The 26,343-nt window shown below is 40.5% G+C and overlaps 1 protein-coding gene across 4 annotated transcripts in view; it reads right to left on the bottom strand.

Annotated features, from left to right (window-relative positions):
* The window catches only part of LOC112235851 (protein TANC1), a 266,252-nt gene that overhangs the window by 214,571 nt on the left and 25,338 nt on the right, over positions 1–26,343 (bottom strand). For all 4 annotated transcript variants that reach the window (XM_042316348.1, XM_024404398.2, XM_024404414.2 and 1 more), the window contains one exon: positions 14,421–14,513. Coding sequence is in view for 3 of the 4 variants with exons in the window: in XM_024404398.2 (XP_024260166.1) it covers positions 14,421–14,481 (61 nt within the window). In the remaining variant the exon portion in view is untranslated. The remainder of the gene's footprint in view (positions 1–14,420; positions 14,514–26,343) is intronic.

Genomic DNA, 26,343 nt, shown 5'->3' with positions numbered 1-26,343 from the left:
GCACCGTATTGAGGGGAGGATGGATGGGGCCATGTATCACGAGACCTTGGACAACAACCTCCTTCCCTCAGTAAGAGCATTGAAGATGGGTCGTGTCTGGGTCTTCCAGCATGACAACGACCCGAAACACACAGCCAGGGCAACTAAGGAGTGACTCCATAAGAAGCATCTCAAGGTCCTGGAGTGGCCTAGCCAGTCTCCAGACCTGAACCCAATAGAAAATGTTTGGAGGGAGCTGAAAGTCCGTATTGCTAAGCGACAGCCCCGAAAGCTGAAGGATCTGGAGAAGGTCTGTATGGAGGACTGGGCCAAAATCCCTGCTGCAGTGTTTGCAAACCTGGTCAAGAACTACAGGAAACATATATTCTCTGTAATTGCAAACAAAGGTTTCTGTACCAAATATTAAGTTCTGCTTTTCTGATGTATCAAATACTTATGTCATGCAATAAAATGCAAATGAATTACTTAAACATCATACAATGTGATTTTCTGGATTTTTTTTTAGATTCCGTCTCTCACAATTGAAGTGTACCTATGATAAAAATGACAGACCTCTACATGCTTTGTAAGTAGGAAAACCTGCAAAATCGTCAGTGTATCAAATGCTTGTTCTCCCCACTGTATGTAGCCTTAGAAATAAGGTTTACGAAATCAATAACTTGCTAACATCAGATAACATTCATATATTAGCCATTTCTTAGACTCACTTAGATAATTCATTTTGATGATACATCAGTAGCAATACAAGGATATAACATTTATAGAAGAGACAGAAATGCTTATGGGGGAGGTGTTGCTGTATATATTCAGAGCCATATCCCTGTAATGCTTAGAGAAGATATTATGTCAAGTGTTATTGAAGTGGTGTGGTTGCAGGTTCACTTGGCACATCTAAAGCCTTTTCTTTTGGGGTGTTGCTAAAGGCCACCAAGTGCTAACAGTCAGTATCTAAATAATATGTGTGAAATGCTTGATAGTGTATGTGAAATAAACAGAGGTCTTGGCAACCTGAATTTCTTGGGGACCTGAATATTGACTGGTTTTCATCAAGCTGTCCGCTCAAGAGGAAGCTTGTTACTGTAGCCAGTGCCTGTAATCTGGTTCAGGTTATTAATCAACCTACCAGGGTGTTTACAAACACTACAGGAACAAGATCATCCACATGTATCGATCACATTTTTACCAATGCTGTAGAACTTTGTTTCGAAAGCCATATCCGTACTCATTGGATGCAGTGATCCCAATATAGTGGCTATATCCAGGAAAGCCAAAGTTCCAACAGCTGGGCCTAAAATTGTGTATAAGAGATCATACAAAAGATTTTGCTGTGACTCATGTGGATGATGTTAAAAATATTTGTTGGTCTTATGTGATAAATGAGGAGCATCCAGATGCTGCATTTGATGAATTTATGAAATTGCTTTTTCCAATTATTGATAAACATGCACCTGTTAAGAAACTGACTGTTAGAACTGTTAAGGCTCCATGGATTGATGAGGAACTGAAAAACTGTATGGTTGAAAGAGATGGGGCAAAAGGAGTGGCTAATAAGTCTGGCTGGACATCCGACTGCCTTACTTACTGCAAATTGAGAAATTATGTGACTAAACTCAACAAAAAGAAGAAACTTATTATGAAGCCAAGATCAATGATACAAAGAATGATGGAAAAAAACATTGGAGTACTTTAAATTAAATTATGGGCAGAAAGACAAATTCAACCCCATCTTTCATCGAATCAGATGGCTTATTCCTCACAAAACCATTTGATGTTGCCAATTATTTTAATGATTATTTCATTGGCAAAGTGGAAAAACTTAGGCAGGAAATGCCCACGGCAAACAGTGAGCAATTATATTCATGCATGAAAAACAAATAATGAAAGAAAAGCATTGCAAGTTTGAATTTGGTAAAGTTAGTGTGGGAGAGGTGGGAAAATGATTGTTAACGATCAATAATCACAAACCTCCTGGCATTGACAACTTAGATGGAAAGCTACTGAGGATGGTGGCTGACTCTATAACCACTCCTATCTGTCATATTTTTAATCTAAGCCTAGAGGAAAGTCTTTGTCCTCAAGCCTGGAGGGAAGCCAAAGTAATTCCGCTACCCAAGAGTGGTAAAGCGGCTTTTACTGGTTCTAACAGCAGACCTATAAGCATGCTGCCAGCTCTTAGCAAACTGTTGGGAAAAAATATGTTTGACCAAATACAATACTATTTCTCTGTAAACAAATTAACAACAGACGTTCAGCATGCTTATAGAGAAGGGCACTCAACATGTACTGCACTGACACAAATTACTGATGGTTGGTTGAAAGAAATTGATAATAAGAAGATTGTGGGAGCTGTACTGTTAGATTTCAGTGCAGCCGTTGATATTATTGACCATAACTTGTTGTTGAAAAAACTTAAGTGGCTTTTCAACCTCTGTCATATCGTGGATTCAGAGCTATCTATCTAATAGAACTCAAAGAGTTTTAGAACTCAAAGAGTTTTGGAAGCTTCTCTAATTTCAAACATGTAAAGTGTGGTGTACCGCAGGGCAGCTCTCTAGGCCCTCTACTCTTTCTAATAACTCTTTCTAATTTTTTTGACACCACACTCCAAAAAGAAAGTTCTGCAGGCTCTAGTTTTGTCTAATCTTGATTATTGTCCAGTCATGTGGTCCAGTGCTGCAAGGAAAGACCTAGTTAAGCTAAAGCTGGCACAGAACAGAGCAGCACGTTTTGCTCTTAATTGTAATCAGATGGCTGATATAAATACTATGCATGCCAGTCTCTCTTGGCTAAGAGTTGAGGAGAGACTGACTGCATCACTTCTTCTTTTTATAAGAAACATTCATGCGTCCAAAATCCCAAATTGTTTCCATAGTCAACTTACACACAGCTCCAACACACACACTTATCCCATCAGACATGCCACCAGGGGTCTTTTCATAGTCCCCAAATCCAGAACAAATTCAAGAAAACGTACAGTATTATATAGAGCCCTAATTGCATGGAACTTCCTTTCATCTCATATTGCTCAAATAAAGAGCAAACCTGGTTTTTAAAAAAACAGATTAAGCAACACCTCGCAGCACAATGCCTCTCCCCTATTAGACCTAGAATGTTTATGTGTATACAGTGATATGTAGGCTACGTGTGCCTTTTTAAAAATGTATGTACAGTTGAAGTCAGACGTTTACATACACCTTAGCCAAATACATTTAAACTCAGTTTTTCACAATTCCTGACAATGAATCCTAGTAAAAATTTGGTAGCGTAGGTCAGTTAGGATCACCACTTTATTTTAAGAATGTGAAATATCAGAATAATAGTAGAGAGAATTATATATTTCAGCTTTATTTCAGCTCATGATGCCATCTATTTTGTGAAGTGCACCAGTCCCTCCTGCAGCAAAGCACCCCCACAACATGATGCTGCCACCCCTGTGCTTCACGGTTGGGATGGTGTTCTTCGGCTTGCAAGCCTCCCCCTTTTCCTCCAAACATAACAATGGTCATTATGGCCAAACAGTTATAGTTTTGTTTCATCAGACCAGGGGACATTTCTCCAAAAAGTATGATCTTTGTCCCCATGTGCAGTTGCAATCCGTAGTCTGGCTTTTTTTATAGTGGTTTTGGAGCAGTGGCTTCTTCCTTGCTGAGTGGCCTTTCAGGTTATGTCGATATAGGACTCGTTTTACTCTGGATATAGATACTTTTGTACCGGTTTTCTCCAGCATCTTCACAAGGTCCTTTGTTATTGTTCTGGGATTGATTTGTACTTTTCGCACCAAAGTACGTTCATCTCTAGGAGACAGAACGAGTCTCCTTCCTGAGCGGTATGACAGCTGCGTGGTCCCATGGTGTTTACACTTGCATACTATTGTTTGTACAGATGAATGTGGTACCTTCAGGCATTTGAAAATCGCTCCCAAGGATGAACCAGACTTGTGGAGGTCTACAATTTATTTTCTGAGGTCTTGGCTGATGTTTTTTGATTTTCCCATGATGTCAAGCAAAGAGGCACTGAGTTTGAAGGTAGGCCTTGAAATACATCCACAGGTACACCTCCAATTGACTCAAATGATGTCAATTAGCCTATCAGAAGCTTCTAAAGCCATGACATTATTTTCTGGAATTTTCCAAGCTGTTTAAAGGCACAGTCAACTTAGTGTATGTAAACTTCTGACCCACTGGAATTGTGATACAGTGAATTATAAGTGAAATAATCTGTCTGTAAGCAATTGTTGGAAAAATTACTTGTGTCATGCACAAAGTAGATGTCCTAACCTACTTTAAAAAAACTTTAGTTTGTTAACAAGAATTTTGTGGAGTGGTTGAAAAATGAGTTTTAATGACTCCAACCTAAGTATGTAAACTTACGACTTCAACTGTAGTTCTGTCCTTGACAGTTCTTGTCTAATGATGTTCTGTATTATGTCATTCTGTATTATGTTTCATGTTTTGTGTGGACCCCAGGAAGAGTAGCTGCTACTTTTGCAACACCTAATGGGGATCCTAATCAAATACCAAAAATACCAAAATATTAACGGTATAGTCAACTAACTAGAACTAACATGTTAGTAAACAACCCAATCAATGCATACAATCACGCAGTACAGTCTCCAGCATGCAGTATAGCAGTTACACAATAAATTAATAAAACTGAAAGCATTCCTCTCTGTTTGAGTCAGGTTGCTGAGTAGGCTTAGTGAAGTGAAAGGTAAACTAAGAAGAAAAAAATACAACATATAGCTAGCTCTCTCTCTCTCTGCAACTTCTCCATTTTTTTATAAATTAATTTATCCAAAACTGTTTAACTATTGTCTTTCTCTCTCATTGTGTCAACTACTCACCACACTTTATGAACTGCAGTGCTAGCTAGCTGTAGCTTATGCTTTCAGTATTAGATTCATTCTCTGATCCTTTGATTGGATGGACAAGATGTTCATTCATACAGCAAAAGCTCTGATAGGAAGGAGGACGCCCTCCGGAAGTTGTCATAATTACTATGTAAGTCTATGGAAAGGGTGAGAACCACGAGCCTCCTAGGTTTACTATGGAAGCCAATGTACCCAGAGGAGAATGGAAAATAGCTGTCCTCCGGCTACACCATGGTGCTACACTAGAGTGCTGTTGAAGCTACTGTAGACCGTTATTGCAAAACAGTGTGTTTAATTTGGTTATTTGGTGATATTTATAGAATAGTTTTATCTAAAAAGGATAACTGAGGAGCTCCATTGGTTCCAATGTTCCATAGTCACAAAGTGTCTCAGAGTAGGATTTGCTAATCTAGGACCAGTTTTTCCTATTGCATAATGAATAAGATTACATGGACAGGTCAGCACTCACACTATATGAATACAGGCCAATAAATGTATTCCCTGACAGAAATTTAGGAAAATACAGGGCTAAGCTCACCATGGCTACATTAACTAGGCAGCAACAACAGCATAAAACACGATGTTTAAATGTCAATGGTATGGAGACAATTCTGGACACAATTTGCTGGATAGAATTTCAACCACTCAAAGAATGGCCCTTGTATGCAGCCACTAAAACTAAGATTCACTTTTCACGGAATAATTTAGGCTTAGTTGTGACAAACATGTCTGTTCAAGTGAAATCCTCACACATACAGAATATCTCTCACGATACAGTAGACAAAACCATTCTTTAAGATTTCATCCTGTTTTCCTCCTTTGTGGATGTTTTTAACATGCGTCAATAATTCATTTGACTCTACAGGGGAATGTTTGACTTGAATAACACATTTTTAGGCCTAATCACTGCAATATTGTGAATGTTCAGGGCTTCGGCCGAGACAAAATTGGACAGCAGAACACTAGAATGACAACAGCCCTGAGTGGCAGCCATGTGTTTTCCTCTTTTGTCTGCCCCTCAACACCAAACTAGGCATACCCTCCGATGTCCCAAACACACAGAAACTCTATCGAGACAGCCTGTACCAGTCACCCTCACAGCTGAGAGAACAACGTGGAGGCCTACATCTTACCACCACCACCACTAGGGTAGCAAAAGGAGGGTATATAACTGGAAACTTTCTAAGTTTACCAGTAAACAACCAGAATTTCAGTATCTTTCAAGGATTTATGTAATATATCACAAGACATCTAGTGGCCCTTTTGAGTACTTCAGATTATCACAGGTGTCTGTAATAATCTAGCCCTCTGTGACTTTATCACATGTAAAATACATGAAATAATTAAATAAGATGCAAACATTTTTTAATAGAATGACAAAGCTGTAAAACATCGTCCTAAAAATAAACCATCAATTTAGTGAATACCATAGGTGTTTAATATGAGGTTTTAAGCATGAAACATCCTTAATATATATATTTTTAGAAACTATTATTTATTCTACTGTCAATATGTATTTGTTGTCAATGTTTTGGCGTCAAACTGGTGGCAGTTGTGAAAAAAGTCAATAGTTGGAAGAGATGCATAGTTAATAAAAAATAATGGCATTGATTAAATACTTTTTAAATGTATTAATTTATTTTCTTTTGAACCATACGGTCTATCAACTAGAAACTCATTGACAATATGGACGCAGATATAATAAATTAATACTATATATTAATACATTTTTTTAACGTTATTCAAGTATAAATGACCAAAGTTACGATAGATTGCCATAGATTCTGTTAATTACCAAAATGACTGAAGATTTAGGTAACTTTGGTAAATTACAATTAGCTTTACAACCCTAACCCCCCCACACACACACACACACACACACACACACTCACGCACGCACACACATGTGCACTCATTAGTGTTCGGCAGGATTGTTATATTTGTTTAATCTTTCATTTCCTGAGAGATAAATGACATGGGACAAGCTGCCTTTTGGAGCTCAAAGTCCTGATTAAACATTGCTCTTATTAAAGAACAGTGTGCTTGAGAAAGAAGCAGAAGTAATAAAGTGGTACATTCTTGTCACAGTTTACTTTTTGGATTTTGGATCAATTGGATTTTGGTCTGAAGAGCAAAACCACCGCCTGCTGTGGGAGCTCTTTGAAGGAAAGGTCAGTGGCCATGTTCCTCAGTCTCTGGCTGGATGCTATGCCAGATCTGATGAGATGACAGGAACATCAATGAAGTGCATTCCAATTGCTTGGGAATCTGTAAATGTGCAAGGTGGTATCATCAACTGAGCCATAGTATAGATACATGGTCCATGCAATTGAACATATCAGTGGGAGTATGACATGTTTAGTCCTCCAAGTCCTCCATGTCTTGCTCCACATGAGCAAGATGTGACTTAGCCTATCAAAAAGGATAACGTCATAATTATATAACACATCTACTTCGAAATACAATGGCATGATAACATACTATGTAGCAGTGTTGGGGTCAACTCCAACTCCTTCAATTCCGAAAGTAAACCGAATTCCAATTCCAAAATGTCCTAATTGAAAAGCATTGAAGTGAATTGGAATTTCAGTGTACTTCCTGAATTGACTGGAATTTAAATGAAATTGCCCCCAACCCTGCTATGTAGTACAGTAAAATATAACAAATATAAGATTTTTACACTGTATAGGTAGGCCTAGTGAAGTAAGATTGCCCCGCAACTGCTGACAAAGACGAGTCAGCAAATTGGGTACGTGTAGGGCTAGGTTCACCACCTGTAGCCTACATTATTGGTGAATGAAAAAGCTCAGTTTGCTGTGGATACTGTCTCCGCTTTTCAGACTAGTGGTTAGCGCAGCCAGTGCAGTGTGCTTGGGCCCACTCTGTACTGACTCTTACTTTCCTCTGACTAGCTGGCCGGTGTGTTGGCGTGTGGCCGAGCTCGTAGGGCTCCTGCCAACTGGTAGCGGGCAAGGTAGTCAGTGGTGAGGAGTAGCTGAGGCAGTTTAGCCTAGCCGCCCCAGAGAGTACAAGGCAAGGACATGCTAGTGTGATTAACACTGGCCAAAACAGACAGCTCTGTTTGGCAGCTAGCTGTCTCCTCCAGCTCAGCAGATAGAGCTATATCTAGAGCTGGGAGCCGCAAGAGGGATGTGAGTCCAGCCCACACAGCCTGAGCCTTCACAGTCAGTTACCCTTGGCTCTGGGCTCTGATCACTACATTAAGAGAGAGGGAACTGGTGGAATGTGAAAGTAGTACTCCCCAGACAGAACAGTTGGAAGGTAAAGGTAAAACTTTACTCTAGAAAGTAAGCGGTCTCTGCGCTGGGAAGTAAGACATCAGAGGAATAGAGCTTGAGGGTCCTGCTGTGAGGAACGAAACGCTAAAGGGATGTAGGTATGTAGCTGTAGCGCTCCCCAAAGACAGAGTGCTAAATCTCAGAGGGAAGACAGTACACTGAAACATTAGACTCTCTTCATGTGGTTCTAGTCTGCCAGAGGGACGAGATAGGGCCCGCAGTTCAGCTTCGCTCCATCTCCAACTCATAAAATACATAACACCTTCAATGCATCAGAGTTAGGACTTTCAAATATATGGGCCACTACGTATCTTTAGACGTAGTTGAAAGCCTCTTGCCAATAATTAATGACAGACGAAAGGCATGTAAGCCTATTTTACAGGTTGTCACACAGATAGGAATACTTTAACTCTGAAAATGTCTCAAGGACAAATTGATTTGGCAGTAGAAGCTAAAGTGAAATGTCAATGTCATGTTTCAATGTGATATTACGAAGTGAAATATCTCCCATGCTGGCCATAACAATTTCCTAAGTGCTTCTTCCAGAGCACTCCTTTAAAAACCCATATTGTGCCCTTATGGTTGCTGCTGTGCACCCTGCCAACTGCACCTCATAGCTGTTAAGAGGCTAACAGGAGGAACCCTCCATAAAACCAGCGTATATCCTCAAAGAGAATACCAATTAATCCAGACAAGTTTAATTTTACAACTACATAATCCACTGAGCTCCCGGTGCCTTGAGCCTCAAATCCATAAACGTCAGTGAGGCCTACTGGCAATGTGACCTTTTTAAATAAAGTGTTCACATCAAAGTCCAGAGGCCAAAGCTAACCAGTATCCCACTTCCGGAATGCCAGACCATAAAAAAAAGTGTACTTAGAAGGGATTAAAAAGGCCAGTTCCGTACAGCAGATTTGGATGAGGTGGAGTAGTGGTAGGAGTAAAGAAGGGGAAGGAGTGAATTAGCAAATGGTGTGTTTGTGGACCCTGGCAATGCGGGGCTCCTAGAGGCAGCCTAATGACTGCGCTCCGTCTGGTACGGGGGCCAAGTTTCCCTGACTCCTTTTAAGTTGCCTCCAGACCACAGCTACCATGTTATGAGGAACATATGCCCAGCTATCATGCAATTATACAATTATCAAGATTTTTCCTGCCACTAATTTCCATGACATGTGTCTCTGTGGACTTTTGATATGCTTTTGTAAAGCATTTATTGCTGTCATTCTCTTTACAGGGAAAGGGGGTTGACTTGAATTATTGCTGGTCTCTCTGTCATGTTTTCTCTAGAAATGCTCTACTGGTTAATGCTGTCTCAATGGTGACTGTTGTGACCCATCCATAACGAATACAAATAGATTTGATGAGTTAAATGAGGAATTGGGGGGGTGCTCAAAACAATTCCAAACAGCAGTAAGCAGTAAGCGTTATCCAATATCTCAAACAATTCCAAACACAGCAGTAAGCAATATCCCATATCCAGTCATATCCAATTCCGATATAAAAGCTCATCTTTGTGCATAAGTCAGATATGAATGTGCCATGAGGAAACAATCACATTTTCACAAATTAAAAGGGAATTTTGACTCAACTGTATTGGACCAGATGGTAGATTTAAGCATTATTTCTCTGTCCAATACCATTTGGAAGCATAATACAATCTTTATTCACACCAGAACAGACGGTTCATTTAATATTTTATGTGCAATATGTTACAATCGAGGCACGGAGAGCACTTGATATTCTGCAGTGTACCCGTTCTGATTAGTATGACCGTTTCCAGGACTACTGTGTTACTAACCTTATTCCAGGCCCCCCCTAGATGAGCACTGACTTTACAAACAAATGGATCTTTTCAGGAGAAATAAAGAAGTATCAAATACCTGGTTTCCCGTTTATTACGCAAATGTAACATTTATTTACAGAGTAATAATTGAATATCTAAAACCAAAGCCTTTTTGTTGCTACCACTCTTTCATTCCAATGAATGGCCAATTCTTGATTTACAGATTGAAACAATTGGAATTGGAATTCCTCTGCTAGTCACTGAAAAAGATGCTGATATATATATATATATATATACTGTAAATGACCATTTGTTTTTTCTATATCTACCTACTGCCGGAGGTCCTGCTGGCTTTAGTGAGTGACCCCATCTATAAGGACAACAGAGTGACTGAATGACCACCACTAATGACTGCCACCAAGAAATCAAAGGCTGAGGCAGCTCATCTGTCCTGCCCTGAATAGAGGAGAGGAGTGGCTGACTTTTATTGTCCCAGCATGGGAAAGGGAGCGAGACCTGCTTTTGCTTGATGGATAGCGTCTAACTGGGGAAAGAGCTGGGGGAAATGGTGATGTAGCTTATTCCCGTCATTTACATCCAACAGCTCAGCTACTGCAAGCAGTCCTGTGTGTGTTCGCCTCTGAATGTGACTAGGGTTGCAGATTTTGGGGAATATTCAGAGGTGGAAACGTTCCGTTGGAATAAACAGGACTATATGGGAATTAACAAGAATATATGGGAATTAGTGAAAATGTATGCAAATTAATATTAATATCATTTAAATGTAGATGTTTTTTTTCATTGGATATATTTACCATATCATATGGAGACAGAAATATAAACATTTTACCTTATCATAAGTAGACATAATTGCAAATGATTAAATCCTTCCAATATATATATAAAAATAATAATAAGTTACGAATTTAACTTTATTTAAATTAGTTGACTCTTCACATGGGATGATTATACTGAACAACAAAAGAAAGGGAATATTGAATGATCTCTAATGATCCATCACATCTCCAAAAAACATCTTCAACATACATCTGTAAAATGACAGTCTAGAAACTAAAGCTTTGGTTGTCTTCCTCTCAGGCTTCCATGTCTTCTCCCTGGACCTCCTCAATGTCCACCTCTTGAACATTAGACTCTGAGGCCTCATCTTTACTGTCACTTTCCAACCTTCTTGAGGATGGCTCGTTGTCAGGCTCAAAAAGCCTCAAATTTCCCCGGGTGGCCACCAATTTTTCAACCCTTGTATTGGTCAGCCTGTTGCGTGCTTTGGTGTGTGTGTTCCCAAACAAGGACCAGTTGCGCTCTGAGGTGGCTGATGTTGGTGGGATTTGGAGGATGATGGAGGCAACAGGGGAAAGCGCCTCAGATCCAAGAAGTTGCATACACAGTTCGAGCAAGACATTCATCAGCATTTCTCTTACTACGTTCCTCTATTTAGTAAAAAAAAACTTCTGATTCCTGGAGGACCATGAGCTGTTGCTATCGATATGGTGTCTGATTAATCATTTACACCTCTAATAGAAGTAGAGGGACTTTTGTCAGAGGTTGCTTGTTGTGAGCGCTGAGGGAACTTTATGCACCTGGCCAAATGATTCTGCATCTTTGCTGCATTCTTCACATATGATTTGGCACAGTATTTGCAAATGTACACAGCTTTTCCTTCTACATTAGCTACAGTGAAATGTCTCCACATATCAGATAGTGCCTGTGACATTTTCCTGTAAAGATTAGTAAAAAAATGAGTACAAATAAATAAATACAATTCCATGTACATATATATAGTTAAGCAGTTATATTAAACAAATCCTTTGTAAAGATAAGTCTTTTAAAAATAAACATGTATGGAAACAGGTGAATTAACACTCCTCAGTTAGCAGGCTCAATCAAGCTAAAACCTACATGGTAGCAAAAACTAACTAGCAGAAATCATTAACAAGTTAGAAATGATTTAAATACACTTTGCTGTAGGCTACTATTTACTAGTTAACAAAATATAATGTATGTCACATAAAATATATTAACCCCACCCAGTATTGTAATCAAATATTACCAGAAAGCATGTAGTCCTTGGCTCAGACAGTGTAGTAGTGTGGGCTCAATAGCATCTCATTAGTGTGCAAGATCTTGAGAATCAGCTGTACATGTGATGGAAGAGTGCACTGCACATGTGATGGAAGAATGAGCTGTGCATGCAGAGGGCTGCAATTCCATTGAATTGGGGATAGTTAAACCAAAATATGCCACAAGACCAAGAATTGTCTTATGTGTATCCCCCCAAAAATATTCACTGTTATAAGCTAACTTTATTGATGAATTTAAGCTAAATTCCCCAAATTCCCAGGCTTAACTTCCCATGGAAAATTTCCGAAACATTCCGGAAACTTAACGGAACGTTTCCGACCCTTTGTAACCCTAGTAGTGACTGACTGGGCTGACACACGATGGGTGTCTGGTAATCAGAGATTGATTCATAACAAGTTAGACAGGTTTCAACACCTTTACTGAAAACATTACATTGGCTTTCAACATCGCTATTCAAGATTGCAAACTAGAATGGACAGTATCATAGTAACCCTTGCGGGAGACTACTGTATCGCCGACTACTGTGATGCATTGCCTCTACAGCAGAGATCATCAACTAGATTCAAACGTGGGATGATTTTTTCTTGAGCAGATAGTCAGGGGACCGAAACATAATTACAAATAATTTGTAGACTGCAAAACAGATATAACATTTGACTAAAACATCATAATTTCAAACCTTGTGTACATTTGTATACTATCACATATCTGTCTACTATGCATGGGAATACTTTGGAACAGATTTCCAAAATGAAAATCAATTGGAGCTGATTAGCTGGTGTTTATATAGTATTTTATGTCCAACAATAAAATGTCATAAAAATAATAATAATGATATTATATTCTTTGCTTAAAAATCACACGCGGGCCACCCTGCCGTACAGTATAAGGTCCCAAGTCAACGGATATGTGTTCAGAGTAAGGGCCTGCAGTTACATTCCTCATACAGTCCTGAACTGTGGCTCTTACTGTCATATGGGGTGTCCCAAATTCCCTATATAGTGCATTACTTTAGACCAGGGCCTCTACATAGGGAATAGGGTACCATTTGGGACGCATACTGAGAAAGGGTGTGGGAGAGATGTGAGAGGTGTAACCTGACACAGAAGGAAGATAGCCAGTGTCTATTTGTATTCACAGTTTGTCAACTGTTATATTAACAGAGGCAAGCCGCAGCCTGATCTCAAGGAGATCCCGTAAAAAGAAGAGCAAATTGACTCAACTGTATGAAACAGCCCCTGGACAAGGCAAATATGAGCAGAAGATACTTAACTACTGTACTGCTATATAGTACCTATTATGCTACTTAGCTACAACTGTTCCTTCCTATAGTAGGAGAGTCTAGACCAGAGAACATAGCCTCGTATTAGCATATGTCATGTTTATAAAAAGATAGATCCTGGTCTATGTTTGCTAGAGGTGAGTCAGAAATGAATTAGCACTGCTGAGTGACTCACACAAAAAAATGGATTCCCTGTTACAATGGAAAATTGTTAATAATCCAAAAGGTTACATGGGCGAGCCAGAACAACACCTGCGTCCTGATGGGGATATCAAACTGACAATAACAGTGGTGTCAATTATTATACCAGTTCAAAATCCTCCAGCGTTGTTCTCACTGCAATGATAAGGCCTAACTGTGCATTATCCTAGCCCCCTTTCTAGTCCAACATTTTACATGTTGAAACAGAGACTGTGTTAGTGGTTACTTACAGCCAATAAAGACTGTTTATAAACACTGAAAACATGGAGCCATGGTGCTTATACATGTGTGTGTGTGTGTGTGTGTGTGTGTGTGTGTGTGTGTGTGTGTGTGTGTGTGTGTGTGTGTGTGTGTGTGTGTGTGTGTGTGTGTGTGTGTGTGTGTGTGTGTGTGTGTACGCACTACGCCTATACCCTGAGCCTCAAGCAAATGACTCAAAGACAAATGGTCAATGACAGTGACAGTGGCAGTGACACCAGTTTATGACCATATATAGTGTATGTTCGAACTGCTTGCTCACTACAAATGTTGGCTCAGATGATGAAATGTTTATGAACAGCAATGAAATTAGCCATATTTCTTGTGCTTTCTTCTCAACTCTATGTGCATATTTCTACCTCTTAACTTGAGGCGTAAAATTACTATGTAGGCCTATTATGACAAACCCTTTGATATTGCCATTGAACTTCCAATAATATCCTTTGTTATTCTGAATAAAAAGTAGGTCTAAACAATTCATAGATGGCCATAAAACCAGACAAATAATGGAGACAGGTTGAGACAGGTCTATGTGTGAAATAAGCTATCCTAAGGGAAACATGTTGCTGCACAATGATCAAAGTGACCATGTTGTGGTTGCAGCAGTTCAGTCATAACTCAACATACCTGGTTCCTTCTTGCTCCCCTTCCCTCCGTCTCTGTTCTTCTTCAGCACTGCCTTGAACATGGTCTGATTCTTGGAATCCTCTCACTCTCCCCCTGCAAAAACAAAACATTTTGACACTCAAGAGAGAGCAGAACAGGCAGAGAGTGAGTGAGCGAGTCTACAGAAACTTTACACGCTGATGATAACACATCCTGCATTTCATACACTCTTCTCCTGACACTCCTCTGAGATTTTTCCCACAGCACTCCCAATCCGGCAGGTCATCTCTAGAGGGCCGACCATGGAAAGAATGATCTAATAATTAAACAGAACGGGCAAGGTCTGCTATCTTGTTATGCAGGAAAATAGTTTGTCAGATTCTCCACATTCCACCTGTAAATTGAGGCTGCTGAACTTGGGCCTTTAAGCTCACGTTTCATGAAATTCTAACATTTGGATATATTCACTGAATCTTTAGAATCTGAGTCAAGAGACATGTATAGTGCATTTGGAAAGTATTCAGACCCCTTCACTTTTTCCACTTTTTCCAGTTTGTTACATTACAGCCTTATTCTAAAATTAATACAAATATTAAAATGATCATCAATCTACACACAATACCCCATAATGACAAAGCAAAAACAGGTTTTAAATTTTTTTGCAAATTTATAAAAAATAGAAACAGAAATATAACATTTACATAAGTATTCAGACCCTTTACTCAGTACATTTTGAAGCACCTTTGGCAGCGAATACAGCCTCGATTCTTCTTGGGTATGACGCTACAAGCTTGGCACACCTGTATTTGGACAGTTTCTCCCATTCTTCTCTGTAGATCCTCTCAAGCTCTGTCAGGTTGGATGGGGAGCGTCACAGCACAGCTATTTTTAGGTCTTTCCAGGGATGTTTGGTCAGGTTCAAGCCCAAGCTTGGGCTGGGTCAATCAAGGACATTCACAGACTTGTCCCGAAGCCACTCCTGCGTTGTCTTGGCTGTATGCTTGGGGTTGTTTTTCTGTTGGAAGGTGAACCTTCACCCCAGTCTGAGGTCTTGAGCGCTCCGGAGCAGGTTTCCATTAAGGATCTCTCTTTACTTTGCTCTGTTCATCTTTGCCTCGATCCTGACTAGTCTCCCATTCCTGCCGCTGAAAAACATCCCCACAGCATGAAGCTGCCACCACCATGCTTCACAGTAGGGATGGTGCCAGGTTTCCTCCAGACTTAACGCTTGGCATGCAGGCCAAAAAGTTCAATCTTGATTTCTTCAGACCAGAGAATCGTGTTTCTCATCGTCTGAGAGTCCTTTAGGTGCCTTTTGGCAAACTCCAAGCGGGCTGTCATGTGCCTTTTACTGCGGTGGCTTCTGTCTGGCAACTCTACCATAAAGGTCTGATTGGTGGAGTTCTGCAGAGATGGTTGTCCTTCTGGAAGGTTTCCCATCTTCACAGAGGATCTCTGGAGCTCTGTCAGAGTGACCATTGGGTTCTTGATTACCTCCCTGACCAAGGCCCTTCTTCCACGATTGCTCAGTTTTGCCGGGTGGCCAGCTCTAGGAAGGGTCTTGGTGGTTCCAAACTTCTTCCATTCAAGAATGATGGCGCCCACTGTGTTCTTGGGGACCTTCAATGCTGCAGAAATGTTTTGGTACCCTTATCCAGATCTGTGCCTCGACACAATCCTGTCTTGGAGCTCTACAGACAATTCCTTCAACCTCATGACTTGGTTTTTGCTCTGACATGCACTGTCAACTGTTGGAGCTTATATAGACAGGTGCCTTTCCAAATCTTGTCCAATCAATTGAATTTACCACAGGTGCACTCCAATCAAGTTGGAGAAACATCTCAAGGATGATTAATAGAAACAGGATGCACCGGAGCTCAATTTTGAGTCTCATAGCAAAGGGTCTGAATACTTATGTAAATGAGGTATTTATGTTTATATTTTTTATAGATTTGCAAACATTTCTATAAACCTGTTTTCACTTTGTCTGTGTGGGATATTATGTGTAGATTGATGAGATAAGCGAAGGGGTCTGAATACTTTCAGAATACAGTGCATGCTGGTAACTTGAAGTAATATAGCTAGGTAAAAAGACCTTGGTGAATTGCATTTTGTTGTGATTTATGTTCTGCGATTTAAACATCTATTACTTTAAAAAACAGGAGTGTTACTGTTCTGGTTGGCCATGTTCTCGCATTCACAGTGCAATGCAGCCCCACATTAGAGCCCAAACTATTAACAACCCTGATTTTGTCAACACCTCATATATTGTTTTTCTTCACTCTTCACTTCCTAATAGCTGAATACATGGTGCTGAATTTGGCACTCTACTTATAGAACCAGCACATTATTCACCATGGAGATGGAGAGCGGAGGCCCTGCCAAATATGGCCGTATTTTTGCACACAGGCTGCAAGAAGCCAGAATGTGGGCCATCAGTAAGCTAGCCTGGGGCCCAGGGGCTACACATAGATCTCCACTGGCTCCTGGGGAGGTGGAGGAAAAAACAATTGTTTTTCATTAGCAGGGAGGCCTTCCGAGACACATCGATCCAAGCCCTCAGTTGAGACGATGTGCACTAGCCCTCTTTTGACAGACTAATGGGGATGAATGATGAAAGATGAGGGGGCAAGACAGTTACCTTGCTGGATCTGTACCACACAGCTTCTTCAAAACAGGCATAACAAGCCTTTTCACTCAATATTTTTCTAAGGCACAATGAGAGTGCAAAATCCATCTGAAATCATATTGGGTGGGAATATACTGGGACTAGCCTAAATCTGTCTAGACAAACAAACTGTACAATGTCAGAACACTAAAACAAAAGACAGAAGATCAGTGAGGCCAAGAAAAGCACACACAACACTCACCTTCAAAATACACATTCATGACTAGCCTATTCATTGAATTATAATGAAGGTCCATAACCTTCAGTCTGACTACACCCAGAGAGTAGCCTATTAAAACATGTAACAGTCTAAACCCTGTCAAAGACGGGGCAGGGGTTCAACTAAGCTATATGGAATTGTATTAAGAAGGTCATACCAAGGATCATTTTGCTATTTCATTCAGAATTTTAAGACCCCTTGAAATACAATCCCCCCAAAATTTGGGGACTTTTGGGCTTGGCATATCAGTGCTGGAGGCGTCACTACAGACACCCTGGTTTGATTCCAGGCTGTATCGCAACTGGCTGTGATCGGGAGTCCCATAGGGCGACGCACAATTGACCCAGTGTTGTCCGGGTTTGGCCGGTGTAGGCCGTCTTTGTAAATAAGAATTTGTTCTCAACTGATTAAAAAATCTTTGTCGACAAAGAGTCATCTGTTCTTTCGACCAATCGATTGGTTGAAATTTTAAAATGCATATTTTTCCATATACACTACCGGTCAACAGTTTTAGAACACCTCTTGAACATTCAAGAGTTTTTCTTCATTTTTTACATTGTAGAAAAATAGTGAAGACATCAAAACTATGAAATAACACATATGGAATCACGTAGTAGCCAAGCATTAAACAAATCAAAATATATTTTATATTTGAGATTCTTCAAAATAGCCACCCTTTGCCCTGATGACAGCTTTGCACACTCTTGGCATTCTCTCAACCAGCTTCATGAGGTAGTCACCTGGAATGCATTTCGATTAACAGGTGTGCCTTTTTAAAAGTTCATTTCTGGTATTTCTTTCCTTTTTAATGCGTTTGAACCAGTCAGTTGTGTTGTAACAAGGTAGGGCTGGTATACAGAAGATAGCCCTATTTGGTAAAAGACCAAGTCCATATTATGGCAAGAACAGCTCAAATAAGCAACGAGAAACAACAGTCCATCATTACTTTAAGACATGAAGGTCAGTCAATAGAGAACATTTCAGGAACTTTGAAAGTTTCTTCAAGTGCAGTCGCAAATACCATCAAGCGCTATGATGAACCTGGCTCTCATGAGGGAATGGAAGTCCCAGACCCAGGAATGGAAGACCCAGAGTTACTGTACCTCTGCTGCAGAGGATAAGTTGATTAGACTTCAAGTAACAGACACATCAACATCAACTGTTCAGAGGAGACAGTGTGAATCAGATCTTCATGGTCGAATTGCTGCAAAGAAACCACTACTAAAGGACACCAATAAGAAGAAGAGACTTGCTTGGGCTAAGAAACACGAACAATGGACATTAGTTTACATTGGAAAGTTGTCCATTGGTCTGGATTACAAATTGGAGATTATTTGTTCCAACCTGTGTGTCTTTGTGAGACGCGGTGTGGGTGAACGGATGATCTCCGCATGTGCATTTTCCACCATAAAGCATGGAGGAGGAGGTTTTATGGTGTGGGGGTGCTTTGCTGGTGACACTGTCTGTGATTCATTTAGAATTCAAGGCACACTTAGCCAGCATGGCTACCACAGCATTCTGCAGCGATACACCATCCCACAGCGATACACCATCCCGTCTGGTTTGGGCTTAGTTGGACTATCATTTGTTTTTCAACAGGACAATGACCAGACGACACTACAGTGGTAGGCTTGATTAACCGAGCAACCGCACGCACACAAGCCTAAGATCAACATGCGCAATGCCAACTGTCGGCTGGAGTGTTGTAAAACTTGTCGCTATTGGCCTCTGCAGCAGTGGAAACGCATTCTCTGGAGTGATAGGTACATGCAGATATGGTTGGTCGAGATCGGTGTGGAAGAACTTGACTGGTCTGCACAAAGCCCTGACCTCAACCCCATCAAACACTTTGGGGATGAATTGGAACGCAGACTGCGAGTCATGCCTAATCGCACAACATCAGTGCCCAAACTCACTAACGCTCTTGCGGCTGAATGGAAGCAAGTCCCCACAGCAATGTTTCAACATCTAGTGGAAAGCCTTCACAGAAGAGTGGAGGCTGTTATAGCAGCAAAGGGGGCGACCAATTTCAAATGAATACCCATGATTTTGTAATTAGATGTTTGACGAGCAGGTGTCCACATACTTTTGGTGATTTAGTGTATGTGTTTAGATACAGTGCATTCAGAAAGTATCAGGCCCCATTCCTTTTTTCAATGTTTTTTTTTACGTTACAGCCTTTTTCTAAAATGGATGAAATATTTTTTTCCTTCATCAATATACACACAATACCCCATAATGACAAAACAAAAACAGGTATAAAAAAACATAAACAGAAATACCCTATTTAAATAATGCAAATGGTGGTCACACCAGATACTGACTGGTTTTCTGATCCACACCCCTACCATTTTTTAAGGTATTTGTGACCAACAGATGCATATCTGTATTGCCAGTCAAGTTCCTTATATGAACTGTAACTCATTAAAATCTTTGAAATTGTTGCATGTTGCATTTCCATTTTTGTTCAGTGTATATAGTGCTATTTATTTATATTATTACCATTTCATTTTTTTATTTCCCTTAGTTGGAGCTCTGAGCCTTAGATTTTCATTGTACCCTGCAATCAAGGGGCGACAGGGTAGCCTAGTGGTTAGAGCGTTGGACTAGTAACCGTAAAGGTTGCAAGTTCAAATCCCCGAGCTGACAAGGTACAAATCTGTTGTTCTGCTCCTGAACCCACTGTTCCTAGGCCATCATTGAAAATAAGAAGTTGTTCTTAACTGACTTGCCTAGTGAAATAAAGGTAAATAAATAAATAATCACACTTGTACATGTGACTATTCAACAATCTGAATCCTTTTGATTTCACTTTAAGTTCTGTCACTTTAATTCCATCTTCCATTGATTAGCCTGGATATCTCCTAATAACTTGCCACACGGAGGCTCTAGCTCTTTGACTGTAGCCTAGTGCCGGTTTGATGACTTGTGATTGGGCGACAACAAGCTACACGCGCCACTCTTGTGAAAAGAAACAGCACCAGTTGCATAAATTATAAAATGTTCTCTCTTTGAGGGAACCACGATGTACACCAGGGATGGGCAAATTTGATGGGTTGGGGGACACAAAAAAACAGAACTCATCATGAGAGGTCGCAGTGGCTCGTGGGTTATGGGCTGCACATGTTTACAATCACTGTATCCCACACATTCCTTTGTACTGTGGCCAAGTTCAGAGGCCAGGTGGTCCCACGCTAACGCTAACTGATGTAGGGGAGAGATCCACTACTACTCCTAATCCTAGATGCTAACTTTGCTCTAAGCTTGATTGTCATTAGGCCTAACTTTTTGGTGAATTTCTGAGGCATCCAGAGTTCTATTGAAGGGCAGACTGGGCTTAAAGTTAAAGGTAGAGAGCAAGAGTTAGGATATATATAGGCTAGGCTTTATTCCCTGTTTTTAAATCTCCCTGTAACATATGATCTATAGGAGTTAATGAAATCAACATGTGCCTCTTACAAGAACAAAGGGACAAAATCAACATTAAAAAACGATAAGCTTTAGGTGGAAAAAAATAGTGACCTTTAAGAAAAACTAAAGAGCAGAGCATAGGCCTACAACATACAGGACGGCTAGGCACTAAGATTGATCTAACCCTCAGTTTGATAAGCCAGTTGACTACCAACCAACCCATAACATTTAGAAGTTGGGATATTATCTTCTTTGGGCAAAGCCCCTGGAAAGGGCCTCTCTCTATCAGAGCAGCGCTGCCAAATAAATACTGTGGCTGTCAAGCCTTTGTGGACACACTGAATTGAGGGGTAGACACTCAATTTTCACATTTGTTCTGAGGCACCGCAAAGCAAGCACCATTCCCAGAGCCACAGCCACCACTAGGCGTATGGTAGTGATTCCCAGGGACCACCACCAGTTAAATATATAGGCTGGAGGCTGGAGGTACTGGGAATTCACAATCACATTGACACACAATAGCGTATAGACTACACATTCTCCCATAATTAAAAATATCAGGCTTAGGCCTAATTGTAAACATGTAAGAGGTTCTGGGCATGTCTAATCTGTGTTTGAACTGCAATTAATGACCTTTTAGGAAATGATGTGCATAATTGCCTCACCTGTTGTACATCGCCCATATCACCTTATAAGTAGACCTAGTAGTCACCTTTGGTGTAAGACAAGCTTAATCTAAGGGACGATCCTCCATTCTATGATCCTATGACCCAATAGAAAAGTATCCTTTCGTCTTGCAAAAAGTGGATACCAGATGGGTTCAAGTTATCATGTTGTAGCCTTTTCACTGGTCTCCCTTAATGGAGTTCACCACATACAGGTTGAGGGGAAGAAAGGAAAGTCTCACCTGCACAATGGTAAAGGCTGACATGTGCTTAATGGGGCCATCTATAAGACGGTCATCTGAGGCGCTGGACTATATATATATAACAGAAGTGGGATTGTTTTCCTGATTGCCTTCGGGGCTGGTGCCATCGACACATAGGCATGTTTGAGTGTGGAGCTGCTTTGTACTCTGTGAGATGTCAGACAATGAAGAGAGCAACCTTCAGCATGACTTCCCCTGCAGCCTGCGGTCAGTTTTTTATTTACTGCTCTCCTGATAACGGCCATCACCACAGTCTTTTCATCCACTGATTCTACATGAATGATTCCTCTAAATTTCCCCCACCGCTGTTGTCATAGCGACAGTCGAAATTCACACCGGGCAGTCTATGACCTTTCAGTCATCTGAGAAAATAGACACTTTGCCAATAACAGTTTGTCAGATAAAGAATGCCTCTATGAAATGAGTTTTTATTTGGGGGAGATTGGGCAAATGTTCATTTCCAGCCTACATTTGACAGGTTAAAGATGATGGCCATTTTATTCCTGTCAATTTCTACAGAAAGAGGAAATAGGCTGTTCTGAATTCAAAGCTCACTAAAACAATGAGAAGTGTACAACACAATCCTAAACCCTGGAAGAGGAAGTGAAGGAGCAGGTATGGAAGAATGGGTGGAAGCTGTCTCAGGCATTGTGCACCATGTCTGCCCTTCACACTGGAAGCCTACAGTATGTTATGAAAGGAGGAAATGACAATGAGCAACCCTTTTTTACATACCCAGTCCACGAGTTCCACTATGATTCACGCACATCCCAGCTCCAAAACACAACCAATGCTGTGCTGTCCACAAATATGAGAGGAAGGAGTGTGTGCCTGGCTGGCTGAGATTTACAACACAGCAAAGCTATTTTATTCCTGTCAAATTTCCTGAAAGTGTCGCTTTAGGAAACAAGTTGTTGACATTGTTTAAGGCAGTATCAATAAAGTTGTTAATTAACTCTTCACTGGCCATATTTGCTTCCTTATTGTACCGCAAAGGCAATGTTCTACAAATACAGCTGAAGTCAGACGTTTACATACACCTTAGCCAAATACATTTAAACTCAGTTTTTCACAATTCCATTTAATCTAAGTAAAAAAATCCCTGTTTCAGGTCACTTAGGATCACCACTTTATTATAAGAAAGTGAAATGTCAGAATAATAGTAGAGAGAATGATTTATTTCAGCATTTATTTCTCTCATCACATTCCCAGTGGGTCAGAAGCTTACATACACTCAATTAGTATTTGGAAGCATTGCCTTTAAACTGCTTAACTTGGGTAAAAAGTTTTGGGTAGCCTTCCACAAGCTTCCCACAAGTTGGGTGAATTTTGGCCCATTCCTTCTGACAGAGTTGGTGTAATTGAGTCAGGTTTGTAGGCCTCTAAGCTCGCATACGCCTTTTCAGTTCTGCCCACAAATTTTCTACAGGATTGAGGTCAGGGCTTTGTGATGGCCACTCCAATACCTTGACTTTGCTGTCCTTAAGCCCTTTTGCCACAACTTTGGAAGTATTTGTGACCAAGCTTTAACTTGCTGACTGATGTCTTAAGATGTTGCTTGAATATATTCACCTAATTGTCCTCCCTCATGATGCCATCTATTTTGTGAAGTGCACTGGTCCCTCCTGCAGCAAAGAACCCCCACAACATGATGCTGCCAACCCCCGTGCTTCACAGTTGGGATGGTGTTGTTCGGCTTGCAAGCCTCCCCCTTTTTTTTTGTTTTATCAGACCAGGGGACATTTCTCCAAAAAGTACGATCTTTGTCCCCATGTGCAGTTGCAAACCGTTCCTCCCAAGGATGAACCAGACCTGTGGAGGTCTACAAATTTCTCTCTGAGGTCTTGGCTGATTTATTTTGATTTTCCCATGATGACAAGCAAAGAGGCACTGAGTTTGAAGGTAGGCTTTGAAATACATCCACAGGTACACCACAGAAGCTTCCAAAGCCATGACATCAGTTTCTGGAATTTTTCAAGCTGTTTAAAGGCACAGTCAACTCAGTGTATGTCAACTTCTGAGCCATAGGAATTGTGATACAGTGAATTATAAGTGGAATAATCTGTCTGTGAACAATTGTTGGAAAAATGGCTTGTTTCATGCACAAAGAAGATGTCCTAACTGACTTGCCAATACTATAGTTTGTTAACAAGAAATTTGTGGAGTGGTTGAAAAACAAGTTTTAATGACTCCAACATAACTGTATGTAAACTTCCGACTTGTATGTATGTAAACTTCCGACAACTGTACTATACTAGCATTTCGGTTAACAAAGTTAATGTGGTTAGACCTTTGAAGTAGCCTACACAACCCTGTCACATGGAGAGGTCTGACATCCATGTCTTCTTAATGCCTGCATAGGCTAATTCAATATGTGTGCAAACTTTTTCTGCCTTGCAGATTGCTCACAGGTCACACCATGACCATGATAGGATGCATCCAACTTAAAGCCACTTGACTGGTGGTGTAATGGGAGGATTTAGGCTAGAACTGTTATAATACAAAATAGTTTAACTGTAGGAGTTCCTGTCTGGCGCTACTTATGTGCATGTCTATGTGCGGTAGTTTACCTGGGAAATAAACACGCTTGGACCAGTGTGTTATTATAGACGGGTTTGATGTTTAGCAACAAAACCGGTGTGTGCACAACTATGGGGCAAAAAAGGTTGGCTTAGATTGTTGATAACGTGTAAACTATATTTCGTCTTCAATATTAATTGAAAACATAAATAAAGTTAAACAATGAGTACCTGTCTCTGAAATATTATCATTACATTTGTTGGTTAGCTAGGTAGCAAATTTTTGTCATATTAGCATACACAAGACATCAGTCAAAACACCAAAACAAGACATGGTATCAAGAACAAGATCAAACAAGCTGAAACGATCCACTTATGATTCACCACATGCAGTTTCTTGTCATTGTTGATAGCTACCTGGCCATACAGAACCGTAACATCACAAGGCCTTCTGCCCCTTCGAAGTGTGCTCATCGTTTTCATGACATTGTCAGCTAACCATTTATAAACTTTGGAAGATACTGGGAAAATAGCCTGACATTCTCTGAGATCGTATGATTATTCACCTTGCCTTTAGGGCAGAGATGTCACGAGCAGATTCAAATACAATTTACAGCAGTGACTTTTACAAGTAACCCAATTTTTCTTCTAGAATGAATGTCCACATTGCTCATGTTGAAATCAAAAAAAGATGACAAGTCTAATCTGCTCATTAGCGAGCTCGTATTTTACCGAGGAGGAGAACTGTTATTGAAAAGAGATCCAATTTTCAGATAATTTTGAGAGAAAGCTGACTCCATACTGCTAATGTGATTTTTGGGGCATAAACTTCCACCTTGAAATTGCCACTGCGTAGTCCGCAGTCAAGAGTGTGAGAAACGTGTTTTTATTCCCTATCCAAGCTTCCCAACATCACTGAAGAGTTGAGACATGTTTTTGAAGGCCGATCATTACTCAGAATTTACAGTTGTACCTGGGGCTGTGGAGTCAACCTGACATGTCTATCCATTAGACATTGGCAGACAAGACATTGCTCATCCCTCCCTTACCCAACATGCTACACCTCACCTCGTTCAGCAATTAAACAACATTACCTTACACATTGCCTCCATAGAAAAACACATTTCACATCAGAGATTGCCATCTCTCTTCATGAGGAGCCAAAGTGTTTCAAAAAAGATCTGCCTCAAATATCAGCAGTGAGCTCATGAAGGCCTAGTTCACATATATCTAGATCTTGTAAACTGATCTGATTGTGAGAATGATATCTAGCTATGAGTTACTAGTTGCCAGCCTCAGCCTGCCCACATCTATTTAAAATCTTTATCAGGTTTATTGTATTGAACATCACTCGACTAGGAACATTCTCAAACTGAACAAAAATCCATCAATTTGTTACGAATCGCTGGTTAACTAATTTCTTGCTCATACTATATTCTACCGTCCGAAAATACCGCTCATCTTTTGTGACAACTGATGTGTCCTCTCCTTCAGTGTCGAACTAAGCATGTAACTGTGTTGACAGTCACTGATCTACATGTCATTTTGCATGCCGAACAACCCCAGGCAATATCAGTAGCCTAGTCAAACTGAGGACTGTGCCCAGCTTTGCACGCTGACCAATGTGAGGTAGGCGGCCTATTCCTGATCTTGCACATCTGCCCTGCACCTTCGGCATTCAAATGCTAAAATGGCTTGCGCTATATTATGCTTTATTAGTTGAATGACAACCTATGTAATTTCAGGGTAAGGATAGGCATTTAATATGATTACACAATTTTTGGGGATATCTAGATGGTCGAAATACATGTTATAGTCAAAATACATGTGTTTTAAATGACTTTTTTTTCTTCAATGGAGACTTGCTTGCTTGACTCGAAAGCGCTGGTGCGCTGTGCTCTGCTTGTGGGGGAGGGGTGAGAGAGGAGTAGTGTGCGCGTGTGTGTGACAGTCTGTGTCTGTGTGTGTGTGTGTGTGTGTGTGTGTGTGTGTGTGTGTGTGTGTGTGGAACAGAGGGTGAGAGAGAAAGTTGAAAGAAAGTAGCCAAACTGACTCGACTAGTATATATATAACCTATGGCTGCAACAAGTTTGTCTATAAAACCATCTGCTAGTGCCTGTCTTGACTACATCAAATCTTTGTAAAGAAGCTAGCTAGATTACTACCCACCACTGAGACCTGTATGCTCTCGTTGGCTG

Source organism: Oncorhynchus tshawytscha, linkage group LG03 (assembly GCF_018296145.1).
Source record: "Oncorhynchus tshawytscha isolate Ot180627B linkage group LG03, Otsh_v2.0, whole genome shotgun sequence".
NCBI classification, from domain to species: Eukaryota; Metazoa; Chordata; class Actinopteri; order Salmoniformes; family Salmonidae; genus Oncorhynchus; species Oncorhynchus tshawytscha.
This window is presented reverse-complemented; position numbering and strand designations above follow the sequence as displayed.